General features: G+C 44.4%; 1 protein-coding gene across 1 annotated transcript; it reads left to right on the top strand.

Annotated features, from left to right (window-relative positions):
- gnmt (glycine N-methyltransferase) lies at positions 1-7409 on the top strand. Its single transcript, XM_035609862.2, has 6 exons — positions 1-402; positions 2733-2860; positions 3047-3160; positions 3441-3583; positions 4835-4956; positions 5475-7409. Exons 1-6 carry the CDS (start codon positions 194-196, stop codon positions 5644-5646), a joined length of 888 nt encoding a protein of 295 aa, XP_035465755.1. The 5' UTR covers positions 1-193; the 3' UTR covers positions 5647-7409.
- Positions 7410-11089: the final 3680 nt, after the last annotated feature.

Genomic DNA, 11089 nt, shown 5'->3' with positions numbered 1-11089 from the left:
ATAACAACCCGGGTCGTGAGCATGCGTGCGTGGAAAGGATCCGTCAGACTGCTCATCTGTATTTCACACACACACACACACACACACACACACACACACACTCAGACACACTCAGACACATTTGAAGCAGTTAGCCGAACAGCTGTGTCCGTCCGCCGTGTGAGCTCGGAGGAAAAACCAGCGCGGCAGCATCATGTCGGTCGACAGCGTGTTCAGGACCCGCTCCCTCGGCGTGGCCGCCGTGGGTCTCCCCGACCAGTACGCCGACGGCAAGGCGGCCAAGGTGTGGCAGCTGTACATCGGGGACACGCAGAGCCGGACGCAGGAGTACAAGAGCTGGCTGGTGGCCCTGCTGAGGGAGCAGGGCGTGCGGCAGGTGCTGGACGTGGCCTGCGGAACCGGGTAATGCGACGCCGACGTTGGCACGTGTGTTTTGAAGGGGTGTCAGTGAACGTCTCACCGGGCCCCGTTGGAAGTGTCCGCCGATTCAAATTGAAATCCGCGCACATCCGCAAACGCAACGCGCCTGGGTGAACTGTTATTCCTGTTTGTGAATCCGTAGCTTCCAAACGTTAATTCGGCGTTGTCATACCTTCACAAACACGCCTCTTGAATAACAACAACAAAAGTCCTGCTTTATCATTTTAAAAGTTTCATTTGATATTCTTATTATTATATATTTGATATATATCTGAGTGGTGTCAACGAGTCGTGTCCAGCCAGTGAACACGCTGTGCGGTTCCATTTGGTCGGTTGCTCACAGGGCGTGTGACCTGCCAGGGCAACTGTGGACCTTTGTTCTCAACGTGACACAAAATATCAAGACAGAAGATTTGAGACGCTGCCACAATGATGTCATCCTGAGTCAATATTTCAAAAGATTTTCAGTTTCGGCCCAACAAAACGAAAGATTGTGAATTAGTCATCTTTGTCGAGGAGTTCGGCCCTATTGCAGAAATCCCTCGTTTCTCCCCTGGATGAGAGAGTGCAGTCGGCCGCAGAACAATGAGAGAAAAGTGCAGAGTTTGCAGCAGGCCCACTGGAGCGGGCCGGGCCCCGGGCTGCAGTCTGGGCGCCTGCGAGCATGAGTTCCCTTTGAGTTTAATACATTTCTTTTGTGTCGCGCAATAACTACCAAGGCTGAAACAATGAAATGCTCATTGCACATTTTCCTCTCTCCCCCTGTGTTGATCAGTCACCAGTTAACCCCATTCGACGGGGGGGGGGGGGGGCGGGGACGTGTTGGGCTCAGTGGTAAGTGCTGAGCTGGTGCCGGCCTGCTGCGGTGAGTTTCGACCGGTTCTCTCCCCCCCCCCCCCCCCCACTCTGTGTTTACTTCCACTGATAGGGTATCAGGGATCTGGGACGGCAACAAGTCCATTGGCTGAAGTGGGACAAGAGCACATCAAACTTTAACCCCCCCCCCCACAGGAGATGCAACAACATCATTTATGAATGACCAACTGCAGGGTTTTTACACCGGTCAAGTGTCGACCTTTTGGCTGATAAGTATTCCTGAGATGATAAAAAATGTGTTCCCGTTGTCAAAACAACAGTCATATGTACATTGCTAAGCTTCCATATCCTCCTCTGACTTTGACCCAATTCCATAGCAGGAGCGTGTCTCCGTGGCGCGACCATCTTGGGCGATGTAAACACGGGCGTGGCGGGATGAGGTTACAAACGGCCCGGGCTATTTCTTGCTACGTGCGCGCGTGTGATGCCGGGCCCTTCCAGTTGTTCTGTCATCAGATCTAGCAGCAGCTTATGTGAGAGAGGAAGAATCTGCCGAGTGTGAGAGTCTAGTCACCGCGACGCGCACAAGTTGAACGATACAGGAAAGGTTCTTTTATTTGTTTTGCCCTGGAGATTTTCTCGTTGTGTGTGTGTGTGTGTGTGTGTGTGTGTGTGTGTGTGTGTGTGTGTGTGTGTGTGTGTGTGTGTGTGTGTGTGTGTGTGTGTGTGTGTGTGTGTGTGTGTGTGTGTGTGTGTGTGTGTGTGTGTGTGTGTGTGTGTGTGTGTGTGTGTGTGTGTGTGTGTGTGTGTGTGTGTGTGTGTGTTGCAACTGGTGTTCAACCTGGAGCATTAGTCACTTCATCATACAACATACACACTCTTTATTTGCAGTGTGCAGTTGTGTAGTATCCTGCCGTTCACCAGGTGGTTGTTAATGATTGTGGTGTACCACTTTTTTCTATTTAGGTCATTGTCTCTTCAATCTCGCTCCAGTGTTTTTTTAAATGTTGTTAAGTCGTCTGTTAGTTCTTGAATATTGTTTAACAGTTTTTGGAAAACTGTCGTTTCACCACTTCAAGAGGAGTCCAGACCAAAACCCACTCGCCTGAGTCCAGACTGTGTTTTGACTCATCTCGTTACCTGTAAGCCTGAAAGGTCACTTCCTGTCTGCGGTGTGACGACTTCCTGTCTGTGGTGTGACTCGATTCCCGGGGGCTGAGAATATACTGTAGGCCGACTTGGTATGTAGCGTAGTGTAGTGTAGTGGAAGAGCTGGCAAAAAGAGGCCTGTTTGTATAGTTTAAGGACAGGAAATATATATTTTTTTCACTCCTGATTCAAAGTTCTTCGCTGAAAAGAATCCATGAAAATCAATAGATAGACTCGCCATCGATGAAAATTTCACTATTGCTCGAGAGGTTTGGCTGTTTTTTTCTTGTGATACAGAACTTGTGCTGACGGAGCGTTGTTTTGTTTTGTGTGTTTTTCTTCTGAAGAGTGGACTCCATCATGCTGGTGGAGGAGGGCTTTAATATGGTGAGCGTGGATGCCAGCGACAAAATGCTCAAGTATGCGCTGAAGTCGAGATGGGATAGAAGAAAAGAAGCAGCTTTTGATCAGTGGGGTATGTGAATTTTTTTCCGTCCTGTCGAGGTGGAATTGTGCCGTCCGAATGTCCGCAAAACGTCCGAACGTTAGACATGATGCTGACCGTGACATCTTCTCAGATGTTACGTCAGATCACATTCCTGCAGCGTTCCTCAGGTGACGTCCTCGTGTTTTCCTCGCCCCATCCTTTTCCTCTCCGCAGTTATTGAAGAGGCCAACTGGCTGACGTTATCAGAAGACATTCAGAAACCGGGGAAAGGCTTCGATGCCGTTATCTGCCTCGGCAACTCGTTTGCCCATTTACCAGACTTTAAAGGTACAGTCCCCCACTTTCCTGTTGTTTTGTTCAGGTTGGTATGGACGGCGATTAATACTGACACTGAGCCAAAAAGCGCTTGCATGGGGCTGGAGATCGTTTCTGTTTGAATAACGCCACATTAAAACTAAAACAATAGCTTTATGGATGTAGCCTACGAGTTTCTGCTTGGAGTTCCAGTTTCTCACAGCTAAAAATGCAATATCTTATTAGGACGTAATTTGAAGAACACTCTTTTAATTTGTGATCGGCCACGATCTCCTGTTGCTTTGCTTCTCAGGAGACCAGAGTGACCAAAAGCTGGCGCTGCAGAACATTGCCAGTATGGTCAGACCAGGCGGGACCCTCATCATTGACCACCGTAACTACGACTACATCCTGGAGACGGGGCGGGCGCCACAAGGCAAAAACATCTACTACAAGGTACCAGAGCTGCAACCGTTAATCGCTTACTAAATTAATCGCCAACTATTTTGATAATCGATTAATCGGTTCAAGTAGTTTTTATGGAAATTCTCTGATTTCAGCTTCTTGCTCCTTTATGACAGTAAACTAAATATCTTTGGTGCGAGGACAAAACAAAACATCATCTTGAGGTTTTTGGGAAACATGATCAACACTTTTCACCATTTTATGACACTTTATGGACCAAACAACTAATCGATTAATCAATGAAATAATTGACAGATTAATCGATTATGAAAATAATCGTTAGTATTAGCCCTACAAGGTACTGTAGACTTACCCTTACCCTGTGCATAGTTTTTTTTTTTTAAATAGTTGGGGGCAGTTTTATATAATCAATGGAACCTAATTCCATGGGTCCAGATTTCTGATTGATCATTTACAGTGTTACGATCACAGTCAGTATAGTGTGAGCTGACAGGTTAGTGTTCAGAGAAATGTCTTCTGTCGCTTTTTTGTATTTTAGTGTCCTGTTGTTGACATCATTCTCACGAAGCCTCTGTATCATCATCGTGGTTCCGATCACTGATTCCAACGTTGCATTAAGTTGCACTGGAAGTAAAGTGAGGAACTCGAACCCTGGTATCCGTACCCTTGACCACCCGGTGCCCATTTGTGGCTTCCCATCCAAACGTGCCTGTTATTATCGTGTGACCTTTTTAAGAGTTCAGATTTTCTCCATGGCCATACACTTTTATTGAGTCTGTGCCGGTATCTCAACTCTGGGAGAATGCCAAGAACCTTTTGGTGCAGCATTGCCAAAAGTGTAGTAATAAATATCTATATATATATATATATATAATTTTATTTTTTTATTTTTTTTATATAACAGTTTTTACCCTTATTTAATTTCCTTCAATATTAAATAAACTATAGAATAGACATGATCATTGTTTGACAGAAGAAAAGTGAAAGTACGAGACCGTTCAAAGACCTCAAAAAAACAAAAAGAACATCATCCTGAAGAGGAAAAAATCTCTAAACTTCCTGCCCTAACCCAGATGGATGCCTGTGTGTTCATTTTGAGTCAACAGTCAGAGAATCCTCTTCTGATAATCCCCCAAGATCCCAGTGTCTGCTCTCATGTCCCAACTCTCTTTCTTCACGACGTCGAGCACGTCAACCAATCAGACGTCACTTCCTCGTGTCTCGCGTCGTCTCGTGCTCACCGGCGCACTGTGTAATTGTGTGTGTGTCTGTGTGTTGCAGAGTGATCTCACTCAGGACATCTCCACCTCGGTGCTGTGGGTCAACAGTAAGCCTCACATGATCACTCTGGACTACACCATCCAAGTGCCTCAGGCCATCGACCAGAATCTTCCCGAAGTCAGGTAGGCTGACACACGCACGCACATGCACGCACACACACGCACACACACGCACACACTGCTCAGACGTTTGATCGCTGACTGTTGCACTCAAGTGAGACTTTAAATTTATAGGGCGGCCACCAACGATAATGAATCATGCAGTATCTGTGACATATATTGTATATTGTATATATTTTTTGATGAATGTCACATCAATATCATCAGGACGATGTAATTAGATATAAAACATATAATAATAATAATGACGGCGTAATGTCAGCCTTTGCACATCTGCTCGCGTTACGCGTTGCCTTCAAGGTCCTTGTGTTGGAACACCCGGTATTGTTTGTCTTCTATGACGAGTGTGGGTTGTTGTGTCACGGAGGGCAGACTCTGTGGTGTGTCGCTCTGTGAAAATCCCACACAGTCAAGGTCGAGCGGGCTCCACTCCCCGACGCGGTAGACACTGCAGAGGGGACATTTGTTGAACGGTGTTGGGAATTGTAACCGTGTGCCCTGCTCTTATTTGTCCTGCCTAGTAAATTCCGTCTATCCTACTACCCTCACCGCCTGGAGACCTTCAAGGGGCTGCTGACCGAGGCCTTCCACGGCAAGATGGAGCACAGCGTCTACGGCGATTTCAAGGCGTACGTCCCCGGCCAGACGCAGGCTCCCTGCTACTTCGTCCACGTCTGCAAGAAGACGGCCTGAGAGCCATCCTAAGTCAACACACACACACACACACACACACACACACACACACACACACACACACACACACACACACACACACACACACACTCTGCTGGAAAGATGATTAGCTTTCTGCCTGAGTTCAATCCCCCAGATTTGGGCAAAATTATATTTAAATATGTTTTTAAAAAAAGATTTTATCTTCTAATTCTTAAAAATCAAGCAACTGTTTTGTTTTCTCGGTGATGAGAACGTAGAGACTGTGAATGCATTATTATTATTATTGCATGAATAATAAGATTGGCCTATTGACAAAATTGTATTGTCAAGTCTTCATTTTTTTTTAATCATTTTTAAAATGATCGCGCTAAAGTGTCAAAGCAGCAGAGGCTCTATGCTCCGCCAGGAACAGCTGGTGGTTGATATTGATCTCAGCCTGTTGCACACGCCGACGCAACTCGTGAACAGTCTGAAATAGATCAGACCTAGTGTGGAAACTAGATTCAAAATGTATCGGACCAATGTTTTGTCCCTCCTGTATTTACCAGTGTGCTTCTTTTCAGAACTTTGATATCTACGATGAACAAAATTGTCTCAACGGTGCTGCACATGTCCTGATATTCCTTTAATGACGGAGTACTTGCTTTTTTTCGGAAGTGATGTACAAAGAGCTGAGTTGTACCGTATTTGTATTTTGTTAGTTTAACATGAGGGGGTCTTAAAAAAACATTTATTTTGAATATATTTTCAAGATGGAAAGGTAAAAAAAAGAGCTGATTTCACGATTTCTTTGACGAGCGGGGCACGACGCCAGTTTGAATATATCCAATGACTGGCCTCACCGTTTCTCTGATTGATCATGTCCGAGTTAGTTTAACCTGTTTGGGCAGAACGGCGACCCCAGAGCTAATATGACCTCTGACCTCCCCGATGCTGGGGATGAAGAGACCGATTTCATGGACGTCTGCTCTTAAGAAGAAAGGGCAAAAAAGTATTTTCAAGACTTAATAAGACAGAAATGGCCTTCGCGCTTTTTTTTCACTCTCATCTCAGTCAAACTCACATTTTCACATGTTCTGGTAGATTCATCTAATAAACCTGCAGCAGTCCAGCAGTGAGTCTCTTCTGTTTTAAAAAATAAATAAATAAGAACTGAAGCCCTGTTGAGGATTCATCCAAAACTGCCACCAACAGACTCGTTTCAGATATACTCTGCTGTGCACTTTGGTTAAACGTGCAAATGTTCGCATCGCAGCAATAACCTGAAATACCCAGCACCCTATGAAATGTGTTAACAACCAAAGATGACGAGAATTGCTTAACTTCTTTTTTTTGCTCAATCTCATAATTTTGGTGTTTCGAAATGTAGAAAAAAAGAGGTATTGTGCAGCGTCTTGAATAATTCAGTTTACCCGATGAACGAGAGGGTGAAATAATTTATTTAGGTATACTATCCATGTTCAAATAACTTTTGCTTTGACACCAAATTGTTATTATATTTAATTATTGGAATGAGAAACGAGATCTAGTGTATCCTCACTGCCTCTGCTGTGTGCGTGTGCGTGTGCGATAGTTTGAGGTAGGTTCAGATTGTGGCGAGAGAGGCTGAATGTTTGAGTTTGAGCTCTTGTACGTTTACATAGACATGAAACCATGTCAGAAGTCTTAACTATGTTGACTCTTATATACAACAAAAAAATTGTAAAGATTTCATCAAGTTTTTTTGCTCATATGATTATTGGGATCATTTTTTGCATGACATTAAAAATGGAAATAAGTCGCCTCGTTGTCATGTTGTGCTTTTGTTTTTGACCTATAGATTTACAGATGACTGATTGTGATTGTTTGATGAATAAGATCTAACGAGTCACCAATAGTAAGTGTGGCGCTGTCGGTTGCTTTAACTACAAACTCCCACTAGAGTCCGAGCATGAGATTGACTCGTGTCAATGAATCAGCGAAGTTAAAAAAATGTCACGCTTCAATGGACAAAAAGGAAAACTGGTAGAACAAGACATTAGACAGACTAAATTTAAATTGATGTTGACATGAGACACAGGAGCTTGCTGAGGGCATCGCTGGCACGCTGAGGCATGTCAGGGCCAAGTTCCCAGGGTGCACTGCTGCTGGTCTTAGAATTAGAGAAACTTCCCCTCCAGGAAGTAAGTAGCGTGAAAACTCACAGATGCCTTTTTTTATTTTAGGTTTTGAAGATTGTAACGAATGTTGAAGATGTGTATTTATGGCAAAGGTGGTATTGCTGAAACTGAATATTAGCATGGAGTACAACAGTTGTTCAATGTTTTCAATCACGTCACCAGCTCAGTGAATCCAAAGTGTTGCAATTGAAGTCTGTGATGGTTTATAGGAAACGGTATCCATATGAGAGAAAAGTGTTTTTATTTTATTTCTCTAGTTGTATACTTGCTTTTATTCTCCTGAAAGGGGCCTTTTCATTTCATCAGAATGAAGGAAAAGAATTGTTGGAAGTGCACTTAAACTCTGCTGTTGGGCAGAGGACGGTGGTTTTAAAGAACAACTTAGTGGTGTGTAAGAAAGGTGCTTTTACTTTGAAGGGTTTACAGTTAATTATCCTACAATTGTAGCGCAACTTGACATTAGCAGTGAATGTAGTTTCTTCAGTATGACTTGTTGGCACACATCTTTTTCAGACTGATAAAACAGCTGTCAGAATACGTTGTGTCCGTCCTGTATTAACAACAGGTTTGACAAGTGGACAACCCAAAGCCGTCATGGAAGGATTAAATATATATGCAGCTTGTGGTCGATTTCTATGCATATTATGAAGGCGGGTCGTATATATGATTCCATCATAATTAGATAACCTGGTAAAAAGCACTATACCTTTGGAGTGCATTATACAGGTCTGACACAAGAGGGTGCTGTTACGTCACACGTAACCACACCGGCGCCACAGATGAACGAGCCGTTGGTGAACTGCTGCTTTTCTCTCTTTCCGCATGATTAATTTTTATCGCTGTACTCCTCCAATCGTTAAGCTTAAAAGCAAAACAAAACAAAAGAAAAACTGGAAATCTGAGCAAATGCCTCATTTGATTTTTAACGACACTGGTCTGCTCTCAATTGTGTTTATTGTGATTGCTATGCACTTTTGATACCTCGCTTCCAGAGACCCAAGGCCTTTTCGAATGGAGTTGACTTTGTTTCCCCTTCACTTCTGTGAAGCTCTGTAACATACAGCTGCTTCGCTGTCTGACATTTTGTCAAGTGAGTGACATTCCCTGCTCCGTCTCTCTGACCTCTGAACATGAACTCGCTCACCGCCGCCCCAGCCCCCGGGACCGGAGTGCCTGTAGCTCATCCCACGTCTCGCGGGTAAACTATCAGAGTCCGCGGTAGACGGCCGTGATACGCAAACCAGATGTGAGGACCACTTGCCAGATGTTTTCGCTGCTCCAGGGGAGTCAAAGTGGTCGACCGTGACCGGCCTCACTGGTGAAGGATCGCCTTTCACGGCACGCCATTGGCCAAATCAGACAAAAAACGTGGAGCGCCGAGAGAGACGCATTGGCTGGGGAGAAGGAGATGAGCAATTATGATGAATAATGATCAGACCGCGAGAGCCGTTAAAGGAGAGAAGTAGAGAAGAAGTGGAATCAACTATTCATTTGTCCTTGTTTATCTTTAATTGGAAGAGATGATAATCGTACCCGGGATCTTCTTGGAGTCACCAGCGAGGGCTATTAGTAGGAGAGACTCTTCCACCCGATGGTCGCTCTTTAAACTGATGTGTTCTGGCAAAGAGAAAAAATAAAATCTGGACAGACAGTGGAGCAACAGCAGTTTGTTTGGAGTAAATCTCCTGAATGCAGACTTGCATTTTTTCAAAGCTCCGAGATGTCCGGAGAAATCGATCATATTTCTGGTGAGAGGGACACAATGGGCTGTTGAGAACGTGTTTTGTACCTAGCGAAAACAATTGCTTGATAATTTGTGCAAAAAAGCTCGACAATTACGGCCCTCAACTTAAAGGGGCAGTAAGCCTCGAAAGAAAAGGAAGACTTTAAAACACCAAGATCATTGGCTTTGAAAATGTTGTACGAGGGGATGTCAAATGTACACACAATGCATTTTGGTGAGATGTCCAATACACTTTTTGTAAAATTCAGCAAATATTTCCAAATATCTGAATATGTCCCCCATACACAAAGCTGCGGGTTGGAGCCCCAGACCAGGGAAGTCAAAACATTAACAACAACCAATTAGAAACAAGCTTTCTCCAAAATCGCTCACTGCTCCTTTAACTGTTTTCGAGTTCAGTGTCACTGCTCTCTTCCAACAACGCCAACGGGGGGGGGGGGGTGTTGTCGTTAGGCACTTTTTTTTCTTTCATGAGTGTTTTTTTGTTTTTAAATATTTGAGTAAGTTAATGTTAGTAAGTAAAGTAAATGTTGCGTGGTTATGAAACCGTTTGAATCATTTGCAAATTGGCAGATTAAATAAGGGGATGTTGTGACGCAAAAACGAACTGAGGACCAGGATGACTGGCAGTGGTGACCAGTGGACGTGCCGTCCCCGACTCGTCCGGGGGCTGGCCTCTCTTGGAAGGAGGCCAGACGAAAGCCAGTGTTTGAGTTAGGATATTCTTCTCTGCAATTCTTTTTTGGGTGTGGTCATACGTGGCTCTGCACTACACTTGATGTTCACCTATGTAACCTCCTGAAGATGTACATGCTGTACACGGCATGCTCACAGGACTGAAACTGGAAGTAATTTGATATGTCAAAATAAGAAATATGATTTAAAACTGTTACACGCTGTGCGGGGGGCGCACACAGTGCACGTGTAGTGTTAAGAGTGTGTTGGTAGGGGTCTGTATCGAGTTTGTGTCCAGGGTCAGGGGTCATCATGAGAATCAGTCCATGCTCTTTTGAGACTTGCTTATAGCAAAAACAAAAAGCGCTGATCATTTCTAAGAGCAGACGGACAAAGTTAGCAACTAGCAGGTGAACACTTAACTAGTAGAAGTTAGGTGGAGGCCAAACACAGAGCTAAAAGTCGACTGGAATATACAGGACGCCTGTGGACAGAAACGCAACAAGCTTCCTGGAGTCCCAGATGGTTGGCGGGCAACCATTTTTTCAGCCACAAAATAGTTTGCCACGTAACCAATAAAACCATGCAGAACAACATGCAGCCAAAGTAAAAAGAACAACATATTTGAATGAGGAAATATAAAAATGTCAACGCGGAGTAGAGGGGAAATTGGAGGCGTGTCTTTGACGACTTGGACTAGAAAAAGGACACTTGAAGTAAAGAAGTAGAAGTTGTGAAACAAAAAGCAGTAAAACTTCGCCAGCACAATCATCCAAGACAAACTTTGACAGAGAAGACTGTTGAAGTGGAAGTGGGGGGGGGGGAAGAAAACGGGAGGAAAGAACAACACAGGAGGAACCCGGAGGTGCCGAAAGAGGAAAGG

Source organism: Scophthalmus maximus, chromosome 15 (genome assembly GCF_022379125.1).
Source record: "Scophthalmus maximus strain ysfricsl-2021 chromosome 15, ASM2237912v1, whole genome shotgun sequence".
NCBI lineage: Eukaryota > Metazoa > Chordata > Actinopteri > Pleuronectiformes > Scophthalmidae > Scophthalmus > Scophthalmus maximus.
The sequence above is the reverse complement of the archived record's forward strand: the minus strand, read 5'-3'. Positions and strand labels throughout refer to the sequence as shown.